Source organism: Fusarium fujikuroi, chromosome FFUJ_chr06 (assembly GCF_900079805.1).
Source record: "Fusarium fujikuroi IMI 58289 draft genome, chromosome FFUJ_chr06".
NCBI classification, from domain to species: Eukaryota; Fungi; Ascomycota; class Sordariomycetes; order Hypocreales; family Nectriaceae; genus Fusarium; species Fusarium fujikuroi.
The window spans coordinates 3,355,689-3,381,066 of record NC_036627.1 but is presented as its reverse complement, the minus strand read 5'-3'; the positions used below and the strand labels follow the sequence as shown (position 1 = coordinate 3,381,066).

General features: G+C 48.4%; 10 protein-coding genes and 1 non-coding gene; 4 read left to right on the top strand and 7 right to left on the bottom strand.

The window, feature by feature from the left end:
• Positions 1-1,519: 1,519 nt before the first annotated feature.
• Positions 1,520-1,591, bottom strand: tRNA. The gene has a single exon. It is a non-coding gene (tRNA).
• A 641-nt stretch (positions 1,592-2,232) lies between these two features.
• On the top strand, positions 2,233-2,829 carry FFUJ_06367 (uncharacterized protein; the record flags this gene model as incomplete). The annotated part of the gene is made up of 1 exon (XM_023579685.1): positions 2,233-2,829. One exon carries the CDS (start codon positions 2,233-2,235, stop codon positions 2,827-2,829), a length of 597 nt encoding a protein of 198 aa, XP_023432477.1.
• A 1,074-nt stretch (positions 2,830-3,903) lies between these two features.
• Positions 3,904-5,157, bottom strand: FFUJ_06366 (probable acetyl-CoA C-acyltransferase precursor; the record flags this gene model as incomplete). Its single annotated transcript, XM_023579683.1, has 1 exon — positions 3,904-5,157. One exon carries the CDS (start codon positions 5,155-5,157, stop codon positions 3,904-3,906), a length of 1,254 nt encoding a protein of 417 aa, XP_023432476.1.
• Positions 5,158-5,692: 535 nt separating this feature from the next.
• FFUJ_06365 (uncharacterized protein) lies at positions 5,693-7,369 on the bottom strand (the record flags this gene model as incomplete). Its single annotated transcript, XM_023579682.1, has 1 exon — positions 5,693-7,369. The coding sequence occupies one exon, from the start codon at positions 7,367-7,369 to the stop codon at positions 5,693-5,695; it is 1,677 nt and encodes a 558-aa protein (XP_023432475.1).
• A 790-nt stretch (positions 7,370-8,159) lies between these two features.
• Positions 8,160-8,561, bottom strand: FFUJ_06364 (uncharacterized protein; the record flags this gene model as incomplete). The annotated part of the gene is made up of 1 exon (XM_023579681.1): positions 8,160-8,561. The coding sequence occupies one exon, from the start codon at positions 8,559-8,561 to the stop codon at positions 8,160-8,162; it is 402 nt and encodes a 133-aa protein (XP_023432474.1).
• A 1,663-nt stretch (positions 8,562-10,224) lies between these two features.
• On the bottom strand, positions 10,225-13,752 carry FFUJ_06363 (related to receptor-like protein kinase 5 precursor; the record flags this gene model as incomplete). XM_023579680.1 has 2 exons in its annotated part: positions 10,225-11,853; positions 11,902-13,752. 2 exons carry the CDS (start codon positions 13,750-13,752, stop codon positions 10,225-10,227), a joined length of 3,480 nt encoding a protein of 1,159 aa, XP_023432473.1.
• A 1,870-nt stretch (positions 13,753-15,622) lies between these two features.
• On the top strand, positions 15,623-16,582 carry FFUJ_06362 (uncharacterized protein; the record flags this gene model as incomplete). The annotated part of the gene is made up of 1 exon (XM_023579679.1): positions 15,623-16,582. The coding sequence occupies one exon, from the start codon at positions 15,623-15,625 to the stop codon at positions 16,580-16,582; it is 960 nt and encodes a 319-aa protein (XP_023432472.1).
• A 723-nt stretch (positions 16,583-17,305) lies between these two features.
• Positions 17,306-18,418, top strand: FFUJ_06361 (uncharacterized protein; the record flags this gene model as incomplete). The annotated part of the gene is made up of 1 exon (XM_023579678.1): positions 17,306-18,418. The coding sequence occupies one exon, from the start codon at positions 17,306-17,308 to the stop codon at positions 18,416-18,418; it is 1,113 nt and encodes a 370-aa protein (XP_023432471.1).
• A 265-nt stretch (positions 18,419-18,683) lies between these two features.
• FFUJ_06360 (uncharacterized protein) lies at positions 18,684-19,690 on the bottom strand (the record flags this gene model as incomplete). XM_023579677.1 has 3 exons in its annotated part: positions 18,684-19,447; positions 19,496-19,583; positions 19,631-19,690. The coding sequence occupies 3 exons, from the start codon at positions 19,688-19,690 to the stop codon at positions 18,684-18,686; spliced, it is 912 nt and encodes a 303-aa protein (XP_023432470.1).
• Positions 19,691-20,181: 491 nt separating this feature from the next.
• Positions 20,182-21,189, top strand: FFUJ_06359 (related to reductases; the record flags this gene model as incomplete). XM_023579676.1 has 2 exons in its annotated part: positions 20,182-20,255; positions 20,310-21,189. 2 exons carry the CDS (start codon positions 20,182-20,184, stop codon positions 21,187-21,189), a joined length of 954 nt encoding a protein of 317 aa, XP_023432469.1.
• Positions 21,190-21,453: 264 nt separating this feature from the next.
• On the bottom strand, positions 21,454-24,426 carry FFUJ_06358 (related to cutinase transcription factor 1 beta; the record flags this gene model as incomplete). XM_023579675.1 has 5 exons in its annotated part: positions 21,454-22,180; positions 22,250-22,453; positions 22,504-23,321; positions 23,389-24,154; positions 24,227-24,426. 5 exons carry the CDS (start codon positions 24,424-24,426, stop codon positions 21,454-21,456), a joined length of 2,715 nt encoding a protein of 904 aa, XP_023432468.1.
• Between the last annotated feature and the right edge of the window lie 952 nt (positions 24,427-25,378).

Sequence of the window (25,378 nt, the reverse complement as noted above, 5' to 3'; positions counted from 1 at the left end):
TAATTGTCCGAAAATTGACTCCCAACGTTACCCATCCTCTACCATCGGGTTTTGTTTATGCTATTCTCGCTATTTGAGTTTATCTTCCGATTTACACAATTAACCTTAACTTTCGCGATTGACTCTGTCCGATGTAACAAAATCGAAGATCTCCCAAGATTAAAAAAGGATCAAGGCCAGGTCCGGGCGTCATGCCTTTTCGAAACACACCATGTAGCATCGTCAGCTAGGATGAGGATGCCCCACAACAGGATCGGTCAAGGCTATAAGAGATCGTCGTAAATCAAGGTTACGAGATTGGAAGGGTTGTTTGTGAATATATTAAAACAAGGTCGCTCCCCGTTTGACTTGAGACGCCTTTGGGCCGTTGAGGAAGGAGATTGTGGTTTGTTGTTTGACGGGCCGTTTCTATAGCGTTATGAGTTGAGATTATTGGATAGAGGTATTGTTTACGGATTTGAGTAGAGGAACTGGGCATAAATGTGTATCAGATTGCTGACAGCATGTGATTTTGAGATGGTAATAATTGTTTCGGTAGACAGCTATGATCACCAACGGCCGAAAATACTGTATCGAACGGTCTTTTAGTAAACTGATAGATTCGATGGTCAAGAATCTTGAGACGTCTTGGCTTTCCACTATCCTGCAGGTCTTCCAACGTCTGAACAAGCCCCTCCACGCTACCACTTAAGCTTATACAGCAGCCTCCGATCATTTCCATTCTCATATATGACAAGATTTGCAAGGATGATCGATTCATCTCCGGTCTAATAGACCCATGATGCTCGAAGTAACGTACAAAGATCGGCATGGAGCATTGACTTGGGAACTTTTAGAGCAGGTGCCAAATCTAAGTCAAACAAGCTTGCTTGGACCAGTTTGAGAACATGACTTTCGCACTATTATTAAAGGTCTCTATTGGTGATGTGTTCTTGAATGGTCTGGAGGATGATGGACTTTTGCGTGAGAGACTTATTTGTTTGGCTTGCCGCGTTTGTCAAGACATCAAATTGCTAGGACTAGTTGAGGGCCTCAGTTTGTGGTATCAAGGCTGACGATAACGAGGTATGCGACAACTCGTTGGAAGAAAGAACCATGTTCATCTTAGACTATTTTAGAGATGCAGCATTGATTCATTGGAAAAGCTATCAAAACTGTCCCTTGTTTCCAGATGTTGGTCTGGTAGCATCTTGAAATGTGACTATGTACCCTAGACCAGTCAGTTCACAACAGTAGTCGCAACGAATTACGCAACAGCCCAAGTATTGCCAAGTTCTAATGCATTTATGGCTGTTCAAGATGTACAGCACTCACATTATAACAACAATTACAGGTTCTAGTATGCATGTAAAATACTTTTGCGATAATTGCCATGGCATAATATTCAGGTTAATCACCCTATCCCTGGTAGTAAAGGGAGCACCACAGCGGGTTAGACAGGCATCTAAACGACCGTGAGCGATACCAATTGGCCTGCCAGTAAAAAGATGTCATGAAAGAAGCTCAATTGGCAAAAAGAATGATCACGCTGGGGATCGAACCCAGAATCTTCTGATTCGTAGTCAGACGCCTTGCCATTGGGCCACGCGACCGTTTCTTGTTATTGAATTGACTTTCCAAAATGTCGCTTACGGATTCTGCGCTCAAACTTTTTCGCTAAACCCGGAGGATTGCACGCTGAATCAAACTCGGTACGCCGCCCACAACCCGCGCCAAGCGAACAAGGGCTAGCGACTGATGGAATCTGCTAAATGGCATTAAAGAGTAAAAGTCTCCATAGCGGCGTTCAATAGCTCAGAGTAGACCCTGGACTAACTCCTAGCCACGCAGTGACGGATTCGTCGCGCCACCTTTATAAGGGAGGATAAGCGGCACAGCACAAAGAATGCAATGCAAATAAGTGCACGTGAGATACCGGCAGCCCCTGGATTCTGCGTTAGTTAGGGAGCAGTCGCGTACCTTTTAGCTCATGCGTAAGGTTAATTATTATCTTAAGTTATTTTAATGGGACGCACTGTACTCAGCTCCTCTGCACGTTCATTTCATTCTCTTGGGGGATCAAATCTTCATTCATCCTCACACTCACACGCACTTTCACACTCACTCTCCTTTATGCCATTATCTACGTGATACGGGGACTGAAACAATCCCTTGTTCCTTTGACGTCAACTCACTCATTTCATTTCTCTCATTGTTGCCTTGCGGGTTCCGTTCAAAAACCGAGCTCATGCCATGGCCATCTTCGCGTCTTCAGCTGTACGCCTACTCATCGGCCTCACAGTCGCACTCACCTTCATCGCCTTCTTCACACCAACAGGCTACGTACCAGACGTCGCTTTATCATTCAGGATGCCAGCTGCACTAAAAAAGCTCGACGTCTCCATTTCCCAGGAGGAGAAGGATCCTGTTCTCATCCGCGCAACCGTCAGGAACAACAACGACGAGCCCGTCACTATCCTCAGCTACGGCTCACCCCTAGACCCCTTGGGCATTTCTCTTGGCATTCTCTACATCACGCCAAAGGGCGACAGCAAACCACTTGACATCATGCAGATTGAAGCATCACGACTCTGGCCGCCTGCTGATGATGCTCTAATTGAGATTCTCCCCGGCCGATCGGCCTTTTGGGAATTCACCCTCCAGGAACCTGTTGTCCCGATGGACAAGGTGTTTGAGGGCGCGACGGTGCAGCTCAAGGGGACGTGGAATGCTGTGTGGACAAAGGAGAAGAAGAATGTTGACTACACATCCTTCGAGGACGGCACACCAGCAAACGAGACTCTAACAGGGCCATTCAAGTCAAATGTTATCGACATTGAAGTCGTATAAACATGAATTGTATCATCATTGTTATTATTATTTGGCGTTTGGGGGGGCAGGCATGATTAATTGGTTCACTTGTCTCTACGTTAGATGACTAGAGTGATTGATGGGTTAATTGGGAAGACAAGCAAGGGGCGAAAATATTTTTTATTAGAATACATATAATCCAATCCAACCCAACCCAACAGCCAAAGCAAGCATTCTTTGTGTCTCCCTGAAATGCCTGCAGTCAGCCTTTCGACGCAAGCCACATTCATACCCTGGAACAGACCATTGACCAACCAAGCCCAGGCGTGGACAAGTGTCTTAGATTATATCCAGAGCTACACAACGCCGACTGTTGGGTCTAGTATTCAAATATCGTTAGCCTAGTCAATGATTGATAACGTTGGTATGGCTAGCTTAATGACGGGCGTTCCGGAAACCCCCTTTTCCAAATAAGGGCCCTTTGCACTACCCTGAAGCTGAAGAAGCCATGACGAGCGTTGGTTCTGATGAAGAAATGCTGGTACTTGTGATTGTCATACGATGAACTGACAATGCATGCATGTGTAGATTGCCCTTGTCGTCAACCAATCACGAGTGAATCGCCATTGGCACATCAGGACTCAACCAGACCATGGCTATTATATGAACCCGCTTAACGGCAACACATTCTTTTTTGCCCCAAGCTGAAGTGCATCGCTTTTTGCCAACATCAATTTTCCAGAATAAGTGTCTCGTGAGAAATACCGCAGGGAACATCCAGTTGCTAAGGACAGGCCTTGCAAGTACTCCCAGGCTGATGGGATGCTTTATTGGTTTGGCCCCATTACACTTCCTCACATTTGACCATCGAATCACCAGCAATTGAGACGATGGCAAACCGAAGCTGGCTGTTTTATGGGAACGACGGATCGATGCTATCAGACCCTTGCGTACCGAGACTACAAGCTGCCGACTGATATCACCACCTTAGTTTCCTCTCCATGTTTCAGCAGTCACCCACATTCCCGTTCTCAGTATCAAGCGTAGTATAGCCTAGTATTCAATTTTTTTTAATCCCCAATCTACTTTTTAACTTTCTTCCCGGATATCAATCTACTCCCGAACAAACAGCCCAGCCATACCCATACCCGTACCAACACACATACTCACAACACCAACCTCACCACCATCCCTCTTAAGTCCATGCAAAAGCGTACTCGTCATTCTCGCTCCTGTAGCTCCAAGAGGATGTCCCAGCGCAATAGCTCCTCCGTCAGGGTTGACCTTCTCCTTCGCCCACGCATCCTCAAGTCCCAACTCCCTCACACAGTGCAGTGCTTGACTGGCAAACGCCTCGTTGATCTCCCATCGTGACACATCCTCTGTCTTGAGACCGGCTTGGTCAAGGAGCTTGGGGATGGCCAGGGCGGGGCCGATGCCCATCTCATCGGGATCGCAACCGACTGTCACGGCTGAGACGAATTTTCCAATGATGCGGTCTTGAAGACCGAGGGCGGTGGCTGTGCTTCGGCGCATAAGGAGAGTGGCAGCAGCACCGTCGGAGACTTGGCTTGAGTTTCCAGCTGTTGAAGCACCGTCGGGCTTGAAAGCAGGCTTGAGCTTAGCCAGAGCCTCAATGCTAACACCCTCACGAATACCATCATCAGCAGTGACAGTGATGCGCTTCTCCTCGCCAACCTTGTTACCCTGCTTATCAACCTCCTGGAATCTCGTCTCAACAGGCACAATCTCCTCTGCGAAACGGCCCTCCTTTCTCGCACGCGCAGCACGACGGTGCGACTCAACAGCCATAGCGTCCTGATCCGCTCTCGAAATACCATATCGCTCCGCAACGTTCTCTGACGTCAAACCCATAGGCATAATACAATCCTGCGCATGACGGTTGGGCGAGGTCTTCAGCTCCGGCCACACATCTACAGGAATAGCTCTGCTTCCGTAATTCCTCGTCATGCTCTCCATGCCAGCCGCGATACCTGTGTCGATCATGCCCGTCTGGATCTGCGCCGACACAGCAGCGATGGCCTGCAGCGAACTAGAGCACGCGCGGTTCACGGTGTACAAGCTGGTGGTGTTCTTGAAGCCGACGTGGTTGAGAGCCATGCGCGCTGCCTTGGAGCCGCCGAGCTCGGAGAGCACCACGCCGACTGCTACATCGTCGACGGGGGCCTCGGGGTGTGCTTTGAGAGTGGCTTTGAGGACGCTGGCAAGGAGCTCCTCGGGGTATGCGTCCTTGAGCTGGCCCTTGTAAGAGCGGCAGATGGGAGTGCGGACGGCGGAGAGGATCACGGTGTCGGAAGGGGATTTGGCGAGAACGCCTTGAAGGCCTTTGTGAAGACGGGCCGACATTATGAGGGTATGAGAAGATATGGGAGATTATAGGGTTAGAGGGAGAGCCAATTGATGATATGAAGGAGAAAAGAAGAGATCAAAGGTTCATGATGAGAAGTGAGAGAAGTGTTTATGAGCCGGGTAAGTAAATATCCCATTACCCATTACCCTCCACCCCCGCCGAAAGCCGGAACACTCCCGTCCCGTTGCCATGAGCCGAAAGTGGACCCTCGACACCGGCTTCAGACTTCGGGTAATGTTTCGAGTGTGGCTTGAAATGTCGGAGCGTCGGGTAACATCCCTACGTGTGGCGGTTTATGGCTGTGCACCACTCATCATGAGACATTCACATTCTGATTGAGACTTGTTGAAACTTTAACAATCTTTCCATCGCTACACAAATCCCGCTGTGACATTCTACCCTCTTTTGATCACGCCAACATATATATACAAACTCGCCAAATGCAATGCCTTCAACGCCCTTCCCCTGTGCCGATGCCGTCGTATAATAGTACCCCGAACTCCATTTGCAATCTGCTTCTGACCTGACATTTCACTGTCTATACTGAATCCCTAGTCCTAGCTTGTCTTGCCCATCTGCCACTGGTTCGACCACTTTGGACTTCTTCGCTGGACTTGCTTGATTGAGCCGTATCTCCTCGGTAGATGAATGGTTGCCGCTGAATTTTCGCTTGTCGCCGTCTCCATTTCGATGGGAAAGGAATCTCTCCTGCATGCGAACAGTCTTCTCCATTGGTCCTGGTGTGTTTCTCAAGGTTTCAGCCACCTCAAAGCTCTGCCGCGGATCTCGCCGCAGCATCTCTGCTGCAGCCTGACTAGCCTGGCTATCAAACACCTCTCCGTCCTGGTCGCTCCGGTTCCGTGACTGTGATGTGAACGATTGAGCTGCGGCAACCGACTCGAGCGCCTGCCTAGCTAGCTCCTCATTATCGTCTGCTGAAATAGTGCTCTCTCGACTCCTACGGCGGCGGTCAGTCTTGGCCACAGGTGTCGTAGGAATGAACTGTCTCTGGGAGTATCGATGAGGCTCCGAGTGAGGTACCAGATCCACCGATGGAAGAAGCCCAACGTTTGTACCCACCGGCCGGTTCATAGGCGTCGTGGGCAGAGACGACATGGATTGCGAGTTGCGGTGGTGTTTCCCGACGCGTGGTGCAGGGCGGTGAGAATGCATCGGTGTCGAAGGTGCGCTGTTGTTATCCTGGCTCATAGCCTGTAATAAAGCCGAGAGACCATGCTCGCCTTGGGATCTAGATGTCTGCTGTTGAGAGTTTCTATGCCCTTGTGTCACAGCAGAGACTTTCTGTCTGGGTGTTAAAACTGCGTGAAATATACCCCCAGGTCTACAGAGCATCTGCATGTGCTCTCTGTTCTCGCGTATTCGTCTCAGTAACATATCTCGCTCTTCATGAAGAGCAATGCTTTCATCCTCGCTTTGCTTGATGACTTTCTTCGCCGTCTGGACTCGGCGTTGGAGGATCTCATTCTCTTGTAGCATGGCCTCATACCGCGTCTTCATCTGTAAGTACTTTGTTTGTAGTGCCTCGGATGGCTGATCAAATTCCTTTCTAGCCATTCGAGTGAATTCTGCATTTCGCAGCGCGTCCACCTCGCGACGCATCATCTCGTGTTCCACAGCAGCACGCTTGGCATCGTCGTCGGCCTGGATAGACAACAAGTTATACTGTAACTTATGATGAGCTGTCTCCATCTTGAGCTTTTGCTGTTCTGCTAGAGCAGCTTGAAGCATGACGCGCAGCTCGTCGGCGGACGCTTCGAGGACCTGGTGTGGAGCGGGAGGGAGGAATTCTGTTGTTACAGGACGTTCGCGTACGTTGTTGGGCACGGTAGCTGGCGGGGAGAAGAGTGTCGACGACTGCTGGGAGCCAGAGAACTTTCGTTTGGAGGGACCGGGACCAGCTTGACTGGCATGGCTGTTGATCTGGGTCGAAGGGGGCGGTGTAAGTGACGATGGGATAACAGTGACGGCCGGCCGATCCTCGTTGATCTCGGTTCTGAAGGATTCGTTTGAATCGATGGGCGAATTTGGAATCTCTGTCGAAGGTAATGTCACTGCAGCTGGATCTTGAGGTCCTGCTTCCTGAGGTTGAGGTGTCGTGGGGTTCTGTCGCTCGCGAGGATGCCTAACAACGATCGTATCGCCCTGTGAGGTCTGCGAAGCCTGTGCGGCTTCCGTAGGAGAAGTCATGTTGAAGCAATCGTGTTCTGCTCTCAAACAATTCCCCAGGCAACCAAGTCGCGTCAACAGCTCTCGTCGTTCCGATCCGTCAGCTAAGGAAGTCGGATCTTCGACAGCGAGTGATATATATTGGTGGCGTCTTCAATGCGTACATGTGCTTTGCATGCGCGTGTGTTTATTATCCTTTCCAAATCAAACTTTATGCGTTGTCGTGCAGCGCAACGCAACGCACAACGCGCCGCGATATGGATCCACAGTAAACAGCGATTGTGACGAGAGAAAAACAATGGATCGTAGAACCTTCAATGGAAGAGGAGCAATGGGGATACAAAAGCACAATATGTAGGAAACGGTAGACACAAGTTAGAAATGCTTCGGCTTGTGACGCCGTCGTTTTTGGTTGCTTCCAAGAAATGAGAAGCTAGCTTGGTTGAAGATGAAAGACCCGGGAACAAGGGTTTTTCCGTCGGGCACGCGCCTATGTGTTTTCAGTGGAGGATGATGGTTGTTTTTAGGCACTAAACTAGAAGGGGTTCCAGGTGAAGTTTGGTGATCGCTGCCTGTGAAACGATCCACAGGCGTTATCTGTCAGTGCCCGAGACATCAAACCAACCGAGCCGAAACAAACGAAGCAAACGAAACAGTACAGTATGAAAGCGAGTGGAGAAATCTCTCGATATTGAAACGAATGAATCAAACCTTGTGTCCAAAAATGACTGTCAAATAGAATATGCCAACCTGCACTCCCCAACTTCAAACCTTTACTACCACCAAAAACACCAAACAGTTCGTGATACCCTTAGACAACAGTAACTCCAGCAGTCTCCGTCTCCGTCTTTTGCATCCTCTTCCCACCACACTTCAAAAACAAATTCCGAACACCTCTTCCAGCAGCCAAGATAACATGCACCACGCAGATGACAGGCCAGAACAGAATTATAGAGATCCACCACGCTGCCACAGCAAGTTTTGCCCAGGCCGAGCCGTTGGAGTCGAGATACCACTCTGGGACAAAACTACTAGCTTTCCCCCGCGTGTTTAGGACCAGGCCGATTATCAAGCCGAAGGTAATCCAGCCGCTTGTTGTGATTGCTGCCACGAGCCTGATGGTTGCGGAAGGGCCCAGGGCTTTGTCCCTCAGAACGTTGTTATCTACCACGTCGCGAGCCATGAGGGCGATGGTTTGTAATATAGGAGGCATAATGACGATTTTTGAAGACGCAAAAGGTCTTAATTGCAGTTCGAGGTCGTGCAAGGCGTGTAATGTGATGATTATCGAAGTGTCGCTCGGGCTGGTGCTTGGCCCGATCTTGTAGTTCTCGCGCGCGCGTATCGGCGTGGTTGAGGGATACTCAAAGAATGTTTCACGATATTGGGAGTAGTGATGAAACGTTCCCTCACAGGGAGGGTTACTTGTGTGCTTTATACTCGGTGATAAAGTTCGTGTTGATACTGACAGAGACGTCTCGTCCATTGAGACTTCATGTTCACGGCGTCCAAGGTTCTTGCCACAGATGGTCATGAGACAGGCACCTTCCAAAGTTGAAGAAGATCTCTAATTGAGGGCCTCTGATACGCCCGCGTTGGTGAAGAGATGAAGTAACAAACGAATTAATCGGCCTCAGTATCGGATGCTTTTAGCTGTGCGTGACTCACGACAACTGAGAGCCTATAAGCTCTAGAGGGTGGATTTCATGATTCGTTCCCTCCTATATAACCTCAAACGTGCACCTAGTGGATAGACTCAAAATTGAAAGGCTCTTCTCATACATCAACATTATAGGAAAGTCAAAGATGAACCGACAGTCAAGACTAGGTACCTTATTCAACAGCCCTGTAAGTTAGCTGCTTGTGGATTCTCCTCAGATACATTGTTCTGCTCTTGAGAAGCTCGCCAAAGATCTCCTCAGCATCAGAGAGATGGCCTCAAAGGTACGGATAAGAGAAGTATGGCGTGTCTTTGGCATGCTCGGTTACTCAAGTTGCCCTCGAGAGTTAATCGTTGTTAACAAGACGCTGTGTGGATATCCTCGACCGTCTGCTTCACGTGAAGACCATCTCTCCAATTACTAGCAATACTGTGGTAAGTTCCCAAAAGCTAAAACGAAGGCTATTGAATGAGGACTGCTGCAGTAAAGACTTTTCAAGATTTTATGCCAGCTTTTAACAACAAAGTTAGTAGACTCCACCAAATCCATCGGATGTACAAAGAATATACTCGCCTCAAAGGATTGCCTCGATAGTCATCAACCACGATCATAGGGCTTTTACATTGCGAGCCACTCCGAGAACCCTTCAATTAAGACTAATTTTCCTCTCGGGGGTTTGACTCCTCAAAACCAAAATCACGCTCGCAGAGTAGGAGGGACTAAGCGAGGTGAGAGTATTTAGGACTTTGACGAAGCGCCTTAGGGAAGTTTAGTATCTCTTACTAGACCTTGAGATTACCTTACCTGACTTTGCCACCCTATATTAACATCAGAAGTTCTTTGCTCCCCGGCGGTATGGGAAGAATGATGACTTGTGAGTAGAATGGCAATGATTCCATCATCCATGACGATGAAGTATGCGCCTCATTTGGTCACATGAGCTTCCACCAGATGAAGAATTTGTTGAAGCAAACGGTCTTTCTTTGGCAGGGTCTCTTATGGGAATTGCACATTCGCATGTAGTCGCGGGCTCAGAGCCGCTAGAAGCGAGGGGATCTTGCACTAATGAGTGCCAGGTCGAATTCTATTAATAAGAAGGCAAGATGGTATATGGTCCCCAGTAATAAATTTAAAATACGTCAAAATATGTACCAAGAAGCGAAAAACCACCCATAGCAAGTGCATATCAATCAGCGCCATGTCTACAGCTCATAATCAATCCACCTCAGGCTCGTCATCATCTCCCTGCCATGAAGCCATATCAGCGACCGGCACACGACCCCTGAGCCACCGCAGTGTGGCATCTGTGCCTCGCTCAATCACGTTCCACCGCGGAACCCTAAATCGATTGCCTACAACCTCAAAGCGCTCGAGTCCGCCGGGACCGCCGAGAAGACCAATACGGGGATTCAGATGGGCGATGTCGTTGTTGCTCACGTCGACGATCTTGAGACCCTTGATCATATCTGGTTCGAGATCAACGATGTGGTTGTTACTCGCCAGCAAGACGTTCAGAACGGGGAAAGACTCCTTCAGATTTGTTGGGAGAGCGTTGAGGCGATTCATCGTCACGTCAATCTTCTCAAGACTTGGTGCATGCAAGAACTGCACAAGCGCTCCAAGACCAGTAATGTGATTCGATGCCAAGTTAAGTTCCCTCAAAGCCGGGAGTTCCAATTCCTCCGTCAGATACGCCTCGCCAACCATCTGGTTGTGAGACACAGACAGGGCAGTCAATGTTTCGGCAAAAAAGCTAAGCGAGTTGGGTAGGGTAGCAAAAAGGTTGTTTTGGAGGAAGATTTGTCGGACACGGTGCTCGGCAGCGACTTTAGAGCAAACGACGGGATGGAGTGATGAAGACTGGGTTTGGGATCGATCTAGGATACCGCCAGGCTTGACGGGCCAAGTCTGGTTCGACAACGTGTGCGATCGAGAGCGGTGGCTTGATACAGTGTGAGATCGGGAACGATTAGGGCTTTGGGGAGGTGTAGCGAAATCATCATCTGACCTGTCATTTTCATCAAACATTGCGTCAGGGTTCGATTGCGTATTGTTAGGACCCTTGACATCAGCCAGCACATCTAGGATGCCGACTTGAGAAGCTGGCTCTTGGTAGGGAGGTGGTGGTTCAAGGCGGCCAGCAAGAACTTCCTTCAGATCTTCGGTGGTGATGGAGAGGAACTTCTTGTCACGAAGAGGGTTGCCGCTGAGTCGAATCATAGACAAGTTGTCCATGCGAGACACCTCGGGAGGGATCACTCTGATGTCGTTGCTAGAGAAATCAGCATGACGAAGTTTCTCGAGACCCATGAAACTGTTAGGAATTCCAGAGATGTTGTTTTCTTCGACTGAGAGCGTCAGAAGACTTGTCCAGGTCGTCATGTCTGGAAGTCCTTGAAGTCGGTTCATAGAGAGAGAAAGAGAATGCAGAACTGGCAGGTCGATCGAGGCACCTAAGGGCACCAGTCTTTGCAGCTGGTTTGCAGAGGCGTCCAATGTGCGCAGCTGAGGCAGGCAGCCGATGGGCTCCTCGATCAGAGTGCCCTTAAGCTTGTTCTTCCTGATGTTCAGCTCGGTAATGGGAAGTGTGGCAATGCTATCGAAAGGTAGAGACTCGAAGCTGTTTTCGCTCAAGTTAAGAATACGAAGACGCGACATGTTTTCGACCTTGGGGGGTAGTGCAGAGATGTTGTTACCATGCACGTCAAGGATTTCTAACTCATTCAGACTTGATAGCACGGGGTTGAGGGGGCCATAGAATAGATTGTTTGCAAGCTTCAAGTCGCGTAGAGAGGTGACTTGTGAGAGGGTGTCCAGGCTGTTATTCGTGAGGCGATTGTTTGACTAAAAATGTTAGCAAAGAGGATAATTAGAAATGCGTATAATGCATACCAAGTTCAAAGAGGTCAGGCAAGTCAGCCGCCGAAATCCCAAGGGGACATTGACGAGGAGATTGCCATGCATATCCAAGGTCTCGAGACCGGCAAAGATGTTTCCTTGACTAGCCTGTGCCTCGTCGAACGAAGAGGGATTGCTGTCAGGGAAGATGAAGTCATCCAATTCTTCGAACTCGTTATCCGCAGCAACAAAGCGCGTCAAGTCAACACTCTCTGCCCAGCTTCCGTCAAAGGTACCAATGCTCTCCAGATCGTACATCTTGAGAACCTCCACAGGAATTTCCTTCAAGTGCAAAGCCGCAATGTTGAGTCTTCCAGTTGTCCTTGCAGAATTGACGCGATTCTGGAGAACCTTCTTCTTGGGATCTTCGCCCTTGCGGGTATTAAAAGGATCATCATGGTTCACACCAAAGTCGAAGCCACTATCCGAAGGGACAATTGGTGCTTCCTCTTCTAGGTGTGTTTCGATCTCAGCTGCTTGCTTCATCTGTGCCCGTTTCGCAGCCTTGGCCTTGGCAATCTGCTCGCGCAGAGCGGCCGAGGACTTGCGGGCGGATGGTGGTGTTCCAGGCTCGGCCGAATCGGCTGTCAGCGACGTATTGTGAGAACTGCCAGCTGAAGGGATTGTGCCATCCCAGGATGCAGTGGAGGCAGAGTTGACAGACACGCGACGGTTTGAAGTTCCATTAAGAGAAGCTTTACCAAGGGCAGGAAGTGAAGGCTTCTTGAACAAACCCTGTACGGGAGCCCTTGACTTGGCAGGTCGCAAAGCCATAGACTGCGAGCCCTTGGGAGACATCATGGTAGGCTTACCAGGGCTGGGGCTTCTCGCGTCAGAGAAAGGAGCTGGCTTGGAGGCTCCTGCTCGAGCATTGGGAGTCTTGCTTCCGGCCACTGATGACCGCTTCTGAGGAGTGCCATCGATGGGAGTCAGGGGCTTTCTGAAGGCACTTGCGGAACCTCGAAAGCTGCTGTAACCGAGATCGGACTGTTCTGAACTAGAGCCAGGCCGACTCTCTGTCCTGTAAATCCTAACAGAAGCATCTGAAGCATAGCTAGAGCCTGGTCTAGAACCACCGCTATCTGCCCTTGAACGCGGACGTGAACTTGATCGTCCTTGGTCGAAGAAGTTTGACGACTTGATCATGGCAGGAGAAGAGGGAATAGAAGCAAGAGTCTCGATGGTCCTCTCGCTCAGAGAGGGTCTTGGCTTACGAGAGCGAGCCCTCAATGTATCGGGTTTATCATCCTCGTCGGTCGAAGCGGTTCGTGGTCTTGATTGGTTTGGGTCGAAGATGTTGTTGGCAGGATCATACAACGGTGAAGTTGCGAAAGTCTCTGATGGTCTCCTTGTAAGGGTCAATTGACGAGGGAAGATGTTTCCATCGAATTGAACACCCATGGCTTCTCCTGGAGGATCATATGGGGGTGTTGTAGATTGTTCCTCAATAATATCATCTTGTCGCTCCATCGATCGATGCGGCGTCGAAGGAATCCGTTGGGCCATAGGCTTCGCTGGTGATAGATGTGTAGGTTTTGTGATGAGCGATGTGCGTCTTGTTCCAGTGTTGAGATGTTCTCTGGAAACAGCAGGTCGCAGTCTTTGCGCTCGCTGTTGGAGATCTGGTTGACCAGTTCGTAATTGATCTCTCGACATCGAAGGACGAAGCCGAGGATTCCGTAGCTCACCACCGCCTAGACTCTCCCTTGATGGCGAGGGACGAACAACTGATGTAGGCCTTGGTAGAGCCGATGCTGGCTTTGGGATTCCTGAAGTTGGTCTTGGTACAGGTAACTTCGAGAGTCGCGGAATAGCGCTCATGCGCTTCTGGGAGGAATCCTCCATGATGAAAGTATTTGCAGGAGTGTCGTGGGGTAAGAGTAGCGTATTCAGCAGAAGTCGTTGTCTTTAAGAGGAATGCGGTTGACTAGATTGCCTGAGACAAACGGACAGCTCTTGTTTGTAAGGGGTCCAGAAGAGGTTTTGTTTATCGGGGGGCCTAGCGTTGGCGGGTGGACGACGGGACGGAAGGGCTTGCGGGAACTAACGATGAGGCGGACGATGAAGGCATCAACCTAGCACAGCAAAGCAAGAGAGGAAATATTGAAGATGCAAGTTTGAGACACGAGCAAGAAAAAAAGAGTTGAAAGAAGGTGACAGTGACAGTTCGCTTAAGCTTGTTGCTAATGTAAAGAAGAAATGATATCTCCAGGGGTTAAAGCGAGTGCCGTGCCTTGGGTTTGGAGAAGAAGATCCCGTCCAGTCAATGATACCCAGACAGTTCTTCAGGGCCAGGGTCGGGGTTGGGTTCCAGTGGGGAACAGGCTGCGAACCCACTAGATTGCGCTAACCTGTTGATGATGTTTAGTGGCCTTTTGCAGGCCCGGTGTTCCTAGGTCCGGTCCGCCTCAGACACATACGCGTCTAAACTGCATTCTCTGCCATGATACAGGATGAAAGGTATGTCCTGATCAAGGAAAGTCTCGTGCAACAGTCTGATCGTTGTTGTTTTGGTCTGTTTTCGGAACAATCAGCCATGTGTTCCTAACCCCTCCCCTACCAACGTGTGGCTAAAGCTTCCAGCGTCCCGTCTTTCATCCCCAGTCCAAGCAAGGCACGGGCTACCTGGCCTGGCTAATCCCTGTAGGGATGCCCCTGAAGTTTCTTTGTCCACTGTGTGCGTGTGCGTGTACGTGTCCCCAAAGCCTCATTTTTTTACTTTTTGTAAACAAAGGCTTGGGGTTATTGATGCTCTTTGTTTACAATCGCGTCTCAGAACCAATGACGACACTGCATTCTTTGCCATCTACGGAATATGGTACGTTGTGGATTGATGTTGTGTTCAATATTAACATTAGGTACGGTCATTCAGGTGGGTTACGAAAGAATCCACATAGCAACCAGGTACCTGGCTCTATCTGCAGGTACAGAGTAGCATCTGCATCGATCCATTGCTAGGAGTCCCATCATCATCGACTGGGAATTGAGGACAGACTTTAATTGAACTAAATGATGATACAATATTGAACTCAAATCCCCTCTCTCTCAAAACCCGTACAATTGGGTTACTGCAGAGTTTTATGTCTTGTGCTTTTTGTGATAAAGCCCCCGATCACTATCAAGTGAAACGTCGCTTGTGCCCCTCTTCCCTGTCGGCAGAACGTACATACAAAATATTCCGCCACGGATTTCGTTTTTATCCTTAGCTCATGTTTCAAGTGCACCTCTTTATGTATCAGATAAACTTGTATCATCCGTAGTCACAGTCTCAAAGCTTTGGTGTCATGGCCTTAGGAAGCAAGAAAACTCCTGACTCTAAATCAAGGTATAGAATGATTAGGCAGCCTAAAAGCATCCAGCCTGTATTGTACCTTATTATCCTACGTCTTTTTGTCATTTCAGATAGTGGCCTTAGATTTTGGCCCCCTCTTTGGAAGAGTCACGATTCTTAAATTCGCCATGAAGTCTAAATCGGTGATGCCCTCATACCAGTGGCACAACACAAAGCACGCGAGCATACGTACGGAAATATGATGACGACAAGAAATGTTATGTTCACAGTGTATTTGGCCATGGCCCGACCCCCAAGCGCCACCAAAGCCATTCAAGAATCTCACTCGCATCAAGTAAGATAGAAAAAGTGAATCTCCTCCCACTTTCATGCTGAGGAACTCAGCAAACCTTTCCATATCACTGGCCAACATCCATTCTCATCATGTATTGGAAGCCCTTTTACCGTATGATGGATCTCCCACTGGAGATTCGCCATGAAATTTATTTTTGGGCCACACCAGACCGTGTTGTTCAGGTTCGATACCTATACTCAGGCGACGTAAGAAAAAGGCGTGTCTTTTGCAGCACCCCCATTCCCTCTCTACTACACATGTGCTCTGAGTCCCGGGCTTGCTTATCAAGAGCGGGCTACAAGCTGGCTTTCCAAGCCCAATCAACTGGCAGTCAATTCTGGTTCAACTTCAAAAGAGATACCCTATTTATCGACAGAACGGCATGTACCCTAATGGAACAAGGCATCAATCCGTTCCCGTTGGAAGATACCCAAAGAATTCGAAAAATAGTCTACGAGATGTGGCGAGGTGTCACGTTGGCTCTTCAGAGTTTCGGAGAGCTTCAAGAAATCTTTCTCATCGAGTGGCACAGGGAGGGGATAGATTCGACCCTGCCTTGGGTCAAGTCTAGCGGAAGATATTTCCCTGACCCTATTCCGCAGAGCCACAGCTACGATACCAGGAACCTCTACAAGTTTGCGGAGATCCAGAAAATTGATGCGTATCTCGGCCGTCTTGTTCGCCAAACTGATCCTCGGAACTCGTACTTATTGTCGCTCGGCTGTTGGAGTAGCCTCTGGAGCCTTAACCCTCCAGCGTCCATACCAAGGGACACAGATCTCGCCGAGTATCTCAGTGAGCCTTATGAGAAATGGAGATCCCTTGATCAGAGCCGGGAATGCCAAGAGTTAGAGTTGGGAAAGGTCTGGGCTGAGTTAGGGCGGCCAAGCGGAAAGCTGCCCAAGTTCAAACCTGTACACCTCCTCACCGACGCTGAACACCAATTCGTCCGACGAGAACGAAGTATCGGTTATGAAATGCTTCAAACAACGTTCCATATAAACAAGCTTTCCGGATCGAACAAGGACAACCAGGTCGCCCTTAATTAGAAATTCTAGCAAAATTCAGCATGTCAGTACAGGTAAAAAGGACACATCATTGCACCATGATATAAATATTTACTAGAACATTCAATGCTGATACTTTAATCTTGTTAGGAGAGCAAAGAACCGGGCATTCCACAGCTCACCAATAACCTAGAACATGTTCAAGAGATGGATAAGATCTATGTCAAAAACCCGCAATTTGTGGAATTCTTGTGACGATATGAAACTCAAAATCTGCGTATCCCCAATGAAAGTTTGACTGACGCCCTAATTTCTACTGATATATGTCATCATTTTGCTCTATTGAGAATCAAGATCTCGAAGTTAGCTCAATTTGAGTTTGGTTGATGGTCAAATCGAGCACTTGCAATCTAAGTTGCAGGTATATTCTGCGTAAATCCCCTGATATAAACATGCTCTGAGGAATAGCTCTTCTTGTAAAAATTTGTGTGTTGTGGCTGAAGTCTCTTTCAACCTCTCAACCTTATGACGACAGTAAAACTGGTTAATATGGAATCACTCAAGGTAAAAGATCCAATGAGAGGGATATTATAAAAAAAGCCTGGAATTTTCAACTTTACAAAACGAGTTCTAGGTTTACTCACTGGTTAATCTACAACTCTATTCTTACACCTACTTAGTACTTATACATTGCACTCCCCAGAAATGATACCCTATTCGGTTATTTCCTTCCCCCATTTCATCTATTTCTTAAACACACAAGCAATGGCCAATTTTCAAAGCCTGCCCCCGGAGATCCGGCAGGAAATCTACCTCCTCGCCACACCAGCTCGTGTGGTCCATCTCAAAACTGTGGTATCCGGTTGCAAGCATTCTCATTGTCGTTTGCGGCTCTGGAATTATGGAGGAAGCCTCCACGACTGGCTACAACACAGATGCCCCTTGAAACAATATTTCTACAGCAATGCTCCAATCCCAGTCCTTCTTCATACATGCATGGACTCACGAGCCTTTCTTGTGAACAAGGGATACCAGCTCGCTTTCAAGACCAGTACTCAGGAGCCAAGAACGTGGTTCAATTATGATCGAGACGTCTTGTTTAAAGATGCAACATATTGCGGCGTTGTGCAGCTCGATTCTGATGAAGCTGCGAGAGTGCGGCGCCTGGCTCTTAATTATTCCACTGGTTGTCTCTACAAGCCGATAGAATATGATGAGCCGCCCCCCCTACATCCTTGTGAAAAGGACTGCTTGTATCCACTTATCGAGGATTTTCCAGCCCTGGAGGAGGTTCTTCTGGTTGACTGGAAGCGACATACCTTCCCCAGGGAACTAACAATGAACACAGGGTATCCTGTCAACCCTCCTTCGATGCGACATCGTTACGATACAACGAATCTCTGGAAATGCGTGAAAGTCGAGGATAGTTCCCTGTTGCGAACAATGCACCACGACCTTAGGAAAGCATACGACGGACCGAGAATTATAAATCCGTTGGGATATGGTCCTGCGCCCAATATTACAGACTGGGGTACTTTCGGCAATCGGAGTGCATATCTGCTGTTGGAACTTGCTATCTGCCGGAAGAGCCAAAAGCACTCTGTTGGCGAGTGGAGGGCGCCAAAAATGATAACTCCGGTGCATTTGATCGACGAAGGACAGGAAGAGATCCTGCAGCAGAAACAAAAGATTGCTCTTGATGAGTTGCGTCAACTGCGGAAAGACTGGGCTCCTGCTCTAAAGGAGAGAAAAGAGCGGATAGATGCCGGGGGTGGTGTGATTAGTCAACGTGAACTGCGGTATCTTTGGGCAAATCCCTGGGAGATGACGTGCTGGATCGAGAAGGATATATTTTCAAGTTCTGGATCCGAAGTCTGAATGAGGACATTAAGGGCATTGTCGGAATTGCCTGACCATGTCACTGTCCAAGCTTGTTATATTTGCGGGGAGACGAGGTGAATCCCGTGGCTCAAGCGAACAAGAAGCCGTCTAATTTTAAATCCAGCTGCTAAAAGTATTTATTCTAGGGCATATTGATTTTATATTGTATTTGTTCGATATAAACTTCTCATTTGTTTAGGATACAAGTCTTGACGTTCCCTATATAACTTAGACTAGTTCGATTGTAAGATCCATGTTGACGCTAAACTTCGGCTACAACAAAACCAGACACAGGAGGACTTGGTGGATAATCTTTCTGGTCAAGAGGCTCCTCACCTCTCTCAACCCTCCAACGATTCGTCGCCTCCAAGGGCCCAGACAAGTCTTTGAACAACCAACCCCATTTCTTCACAAACCCTTCTGACATTTCCCATCCTGATACATCCCACGGCGGTGACCAAGCAATCAAACCACGTCTTTCCATCTCATCATCTGGAAAACCCTCATACAAACCACCAATACAATCAACCCACAAATCATCCTCATCAAAAGTACCATAAGCTCGAATCAGACAGTCTCGTGCCTCTGGGGAGGGAAACATATCAATCCAGTCACAGTGCATGACTGTTTGCTGGAGAACTGTGGGGAGAAGTGCTGAAGGGAGTGAATCTGGGTTTGCTGGGTATGGGACTACGTGGATAATGTCTTCATCGCCGCAGTCAAGAGGTGTGGTTAGCATGCCGGAAATGAAAGTCCTGTTGACAGCCAAGGCTCGGAGGGCGTTGTATTGGAGAAGTGTGATAAGGTGATCTGAACTTAGAGGGAAGGCGAGATTTGACTGATTCTTCTTGGTTCTGTACGCAAGCAGGGGCTGTCTGGCGTTGTATATACTCTTGGCATGAGATGCTGGGACGACGGACATCGATTCTTGGTTGATATCCCAGCATTCGACAACTGGTTCAGATTTGATTGTCTCGGCCAGAGGCTTTGATGCCTTGGCCTTCTTTTCCTGGGCCTTTCGCTTTCCTGCCCCACAATTAGCTCGAAGCTCAAGAAGTATGATTGATGGCGTACGGTATGCTCTCATGTTCAGCCTCGTCTGCGCCCTTCTTCTTGCTGCAGCATCCGTTGTCCCGGTCCAGTCATCTTCTATGCTTAGTGCCTGCACCCGGTGAGTGAGTTGCGCCGAACCACCTTGTAGGCTCATACCTCAGCCAATTGCGGCATGGAAGTGAGCTGGAAGCATGGTCCTTGCTGATGAATCGACATGATGAAGCTGCGGAGTGTTGATGCTGAAGGGAAATGCAGGCTGCTCACATTGTCGTGTCTGTCGGGTAAAGACGTTGGATATTGAGGCGCAGACTAGCAAGGGGAGAGTCAATGTGATAAGATGATTGGTTGGTTTCACATAGTCTAGGTCGAAACAGTCTAGCGTCATGCAACCTGCTCACTCGTCCGTTTCTGGGTTTGCATTAGTGTCCTGATGGAGTAGCTCATGATTGGCCAGGCCAGGCACTTCTTGTCTTTACTGTATGCAGCCTGCTCACAACACTTGATACGCAAAAGGCACGATGGAATTAGCCATGGAGTTAACCGTCGGACTTTCGTTGCGGACTTCATCGGGAAGAACTATAAGAGGACAGCTCTACCATGGATTCCCAAAGTCTCTATGCATATCATTTCAAAACTACTACAGCTTATCAACACTGCTCTCTCAGTTTACTTAATACTTAATTCGATTTCGCAAGACAGCCGTCACAATGACTTTTCACCCCGACAGCCTCCCAGATCTCACCGGAAGGGTGTACATTGTCACAGGTGGTAATTCTGGAATGTGAGTCTACCTTCAATCCTCCCAACAGTTCTAGATCGCTGACCTTTCTTACAGGGGACTCTACACCGTTTCCCATTTGGCAAGACATGGCGCCCAAGTCTATATGTGTTCAAGATCTCTCGATAAGGGGGAAAAGGCTATTGCCGAGATCCAAAATGATTATCCTTCAGCCAAAATTGATCTACTGCAAATCGACCTGATGGATCTTGGAAGTGTTGTCGCTGCCGCTAAGCACTTCCTTTCCTTGGAAACATCCCTCCATGGCCTTATCAACAATGCTGGTATCATGGCTTCACCATTTGAGATTACCAAAGATGGACATGAGGGCCAGTGGGAGACCAATTATCTTTCGCACTGGGTTTTCACCGAACACCTCATTCCATTGATGCTGAAAACATCAAAGTCATCACCCCCTGGAACTGTGCGCATCGTCAACCTCTCTTCATCCGGCCATCTAATGGCCCCCAAGGGAGGTATCAACTTTGAAGATACATCCCTCAAAGAGGCGAGTATATGGGAGCGTTACGGCCAAAGCAAACTCGCCAACATTCTCCACACAAGAGCCCTCCACAACAAGTACGGTCCCGGCTCAAGTAACAAAGAAGGAGAGATCTGGGTAACATCAGTGCATCCCGGCCTCGTCGAGACAAATCTCTCATCTAGTATTGATTCAGCCCAGACTATGAGCTTGCGAATGGTGTCATTGTTGAGGTGTATGAAACTGATGTGGACTGCTGATAGGGGGTCTTGGAACAGTCTTTTCTGCGCGGCGAGTCCAGACATGAAACCCGAGCAGAGTGGAGAGTATATGGAGATCTATCATCGGTTGTTTGAGCCTTGGTGGCAGAATGGCGCGGCGAAAGATGAGGAGTTGGTGAAGAAGTTGGATGAATGGACGAGAGAGACTATGAAAAAGGAGGGGTGGGTCCAGTAGTGGTTCTTACTATGACTGGAATGTTTTATAGACTGTACTTTTGCTTATAGATATTGAGAAATAATTTCATAATTTGCCATGAAGGTCTTTGCTTTGTCGGGTAAACTCTATTCAGAGCAGTCATATCCATGATAGTACTAGGGCTAGATGTGTTATTTGCAGTTGAGACTTGTTGCTGAGAGCTTAAATCAGCGGAGAGAATTTAGATGGCACCATGAAATAGTTTAAGCATTTGAAATTCGATTATATTGCCGCAAGATAATCTCAAGCCCTGAAGTCTGGCCCCAGCCGATCCAGCATGTTCTCTGTTACATCATGCATTGCTTCGACCAGGTCCCAATCCATCCCACCCACTGCCCCTTGAGATGTTCCACAATCAACAAGTCCGTTCCGACTCTGTTGATCATAAGGCTTCTGCGGGTTAAACATTTCCAGCAATTGTTCCCCAAAGATATCCTCCTCGGCAGCAGACAGCTTGGGATCAGTAATAAAGGCTAGTAGTTCGTCGTCGACGAGGCCTGCCTGGTCAGTCGCTTGTTCAGTCGTATATGACTGTCGATTCGGTCTGATCCTTGATCCTTTGCTCCTCTTCAACAAGCAGCGCAGCCACGCTGGAAAGTCAAATTCTTCCGGATGCCTACCTTTGCTGATGCAAACATCGACTGTCCAGATCATTCTCAGATACATATTCGGCTGGCTCCTCAGAATCTGACTCCAATCTGTCAAAGAATTGCCACTGGCCTTGAATAGACACTGGCTGTCAATCTGGGCTAAATTGGCGACGTGTCGAACTGTTTGCCTCACCCACTCTACACCATAGTACTGGGGAAAGAAAACGTTCATTGTCTCGACCAGTGCTTTCAGTCGATCGTGATTTGATGCTGGAGCTGACCCGGCTTCCACCGATTCGTTGCATGATAGTTGGTTACTAAGCGATGACAATCGCGCGGTAATGGTATGAAGCGTCAATGGTGTAGCTAGACAAGCAAGGCTGTAATAGAACATTAGCTCCAGAATTAAGGAGCAAGTTATAGTGCCATGTTCGGCTTGTTGTACTTACGCTGATACCGGAAGCCAGCGGGCCAAGCGACGTCGGGTTAGCTCTTCATAGCATGCTGTAATCTTCTGAGCAGCATCTTGCACCTCAAATGAGCTTTGCTGGAGCTTTAAACTCCGCCCTGGTCTTGTCATATCTTCACTATTGGATTCGGATGTGAGAGACTGCCGCAGTATCTTGGAATGACAGAGTGCAATAGATGCAGTGCTATGCCCTTGGTTAGTCCAGGTTGAACTCCAAGGTATAGGGCAACTCACTGATAGTAGATATACATGAGATTCGTCTGCAGCACAATAGACTTTTCCTGATCATTGTCTCTTCCACACGAGTCTTGGTGCGCATTCTCGAAGGGAGGGAACTGAGCCGAGACCCTCACATACCAGGCCTTCAAGGCAGCCTCGCATTTCTCAAAGGCGAGGTCTTCGCCCTCTGAAAATCGCGACTTCGATTTGACAGAATCCTCGAACGGGTACGTCAGGGTCAGTACGTCAGTCAAAAGAATCATCAGTTCAAGAAGTTTTGAGAAAATGCTGATTTGTCGCCGTTTAGTAGCTGGAGTGAATACACTTGAACGATATATGTCGTCCTGAAGGTGTTCGGCGCCCAGAGGGATCGTATTCCTAAAATCAAATCGGTCGTGTGTAATATTGAGGCTAAAGCGCGTGCAGAGCGGCGAGATACGGTCCATGATGACACAGCACCACCATAAGCGATGGAGAGAGTTTTGGTATTTCCGTTGTTGCGTGGATGTCATCTCTATTAGCTCTGGCACTTCTGTGTACCGGTCCGCGTTGATACTTCTGGCGTGCTGGATAGCCAAGCTCAGCCAAGTCTTGTAGGGGTTTAAGGTCGTGTTTGAAGGTGGTACCCAGCCCATCATGAGAAGAGCTGCCTGAGCTAGAGGCAGGGACGATGTTTCCGAACCTAGATCGTACAATAGCTGCAAGTCTTTAGTTAATTCGGCGGCGGACCATTGGGTTATTCGAACACCAACCTTTGTTCGTCTGTAGAATTCTGCTCGAGCAGTTCTAAGACTCGAGTAACCAAGTTGCTTAATGATGTGAAGAGACACAAACTATAAAGTTTGATATTATCAGTCGATGCTACCGTATCAAACGATGTGGCATAAAGGGCAGACTCACGTTACAACTGGCAAAGAGCATAGCCTGAAACACCAGCAGTGATATGGTGGGCTGTGGACCCGTAGACTCCCTCTGGGAGTACATTTCCCAGAAATCACCTTCATTGAGGAGTGGAAGGAGAGGATGCTGGTGTCTGAAGTATTGCTCCACAAAGTTGTCGAGTATCGGCCGACTTGGAATGTGTAAACATCCCTGAGCCTCCATGTAATTGAGATCTTGTTGAGCAATCATGTGCATGTTGTGAATTTTCAGATACGGGTAATGAATAAAGAGCACCGTGGTACTGGTGTTGGTCCTCTGTGACGCCGACTGAGCTGGTAGAATCCTAGAGCCCGTCATCTTATGACTATATATGGACTCTTGTTCCGATGCGCTTGTTTCTGTTTGAATCTGGTTAGATACCGTGAAGTGAATAATGAGGATGAGCTTTTTACCTGCGATGGTCGGACCGCCATCATATCTTGATGATGTCGAGTGGAACTCTGCGGTCTCTGTCTCGCTGTCTCCGAGGCGATTTTCAAAGAAGGCCGCGTCGTCGATAGTGTCACTGAATGTCAACATCCCAGGGTCGATACTGGGCGTGTGAAAGGATAACCCAGGGTGTTCATCGAGCGCCTCAGTGGCTGTGGGAGCAGCTTCGACGCCATTGGAGTTACTGCTCTCATGAACGTCATCGTCTTCCCGATGCTCCGACAGCTGCCGGTCGTCCTCTTGATAATCATCCTCGGGCGACCAGTTTGACTCGTTCCTTGGTACCTGCTGATTTCTAGAGTCGAGGTGAGTTAGTAAAGGAATGAAATGAGCACAGCGTAATCAAGAAGTGAGGGAGATTGCTTACAGCCTGGAAGCGCGTCCAACTACCAGACAATTCTTGCAGTCGAGGTGGCAATTGGTGCATGGCTGGCCGCGAACGGAGACATCGCAGCGGACCTTTCTAAACCTGCATGACAGACAAGCTCGAGTTGATCTTTTGCGACGCTGAGTGCGCTTTGTTTTCTGATGCGTGGTAAGCGGCGGTGACAAGACTGTAGAGTCCATTTTCGTGGTTGGTCGAGTCTGAGATGGAAGTGAGTAACTCCCAAGGTAAGGAATTAAGATTCAGATGATTACCCCATAGTACCTTAGACAGGCAAACGGGCCATTCGGTGGATACGTAGGGAAAGAATACCGAATGGCATTGCCGCAGAATCCTGGCTTGTCATGATTATACCAGTTAAAGGAGTCAAGGACACCTGGGGTAATCCTCAACTTTGCGGGGAAATGGATTCAACGGAAACATTTCCGACGATTTAACGAGCTGAGGTATTCTTCACCCAGCAGCAGTACATAAGATTGGATGCTGACCAGAGTTGACTAGCAGGAAGCCACCGACAGACAGGCTTCCCCTCGGATCCCCGGAATGGTACCTCTGCTAGCTAGCCTGAGGGAGTAAAGAAAACTTGGGACCTTGATCCTGAATGACAAAAAGACTTAGGTAATTTGAGATAGTTTAGGGTAGATTTAGTATGCCCTTTACTGGGTTTATTTTGACACCTTATATCAAGGTCTGGTGTTTTCTTGCTCCCGAGGGCTAGCGCCATAACTCCCTCGGTAGAGCAGCTCGGCTCTGCCGTGGTAATAGCTGTGGGTCCAAAGCCACCCATTTACCCCATGTTCTCATTTTAGGTATAGACTAATCTGGGGTAAAACCCAAACATCAACGGCCAAGCTATCGAGACATCCAAGACACTCAATATCGTAAACTTGTGTTGAAAGGCTGCATCTAACCAATATTATGATGCGTTATCAGTTTAAATCGCAATTAGGATTCACATAACAGGCACATCTCTATCAATCATGTATAAAAATTCTCAATCTTCACTCAATCACTTCACACTGTACCATTTTGATGATGACTACCAACTAAGCCTCAACCATGGAGCCCATGCAAAAAAAGTTGGACGGCCAAAGGATCTCTCTCTCTTCTTCACTATGCCCGTGAGAACTTGTC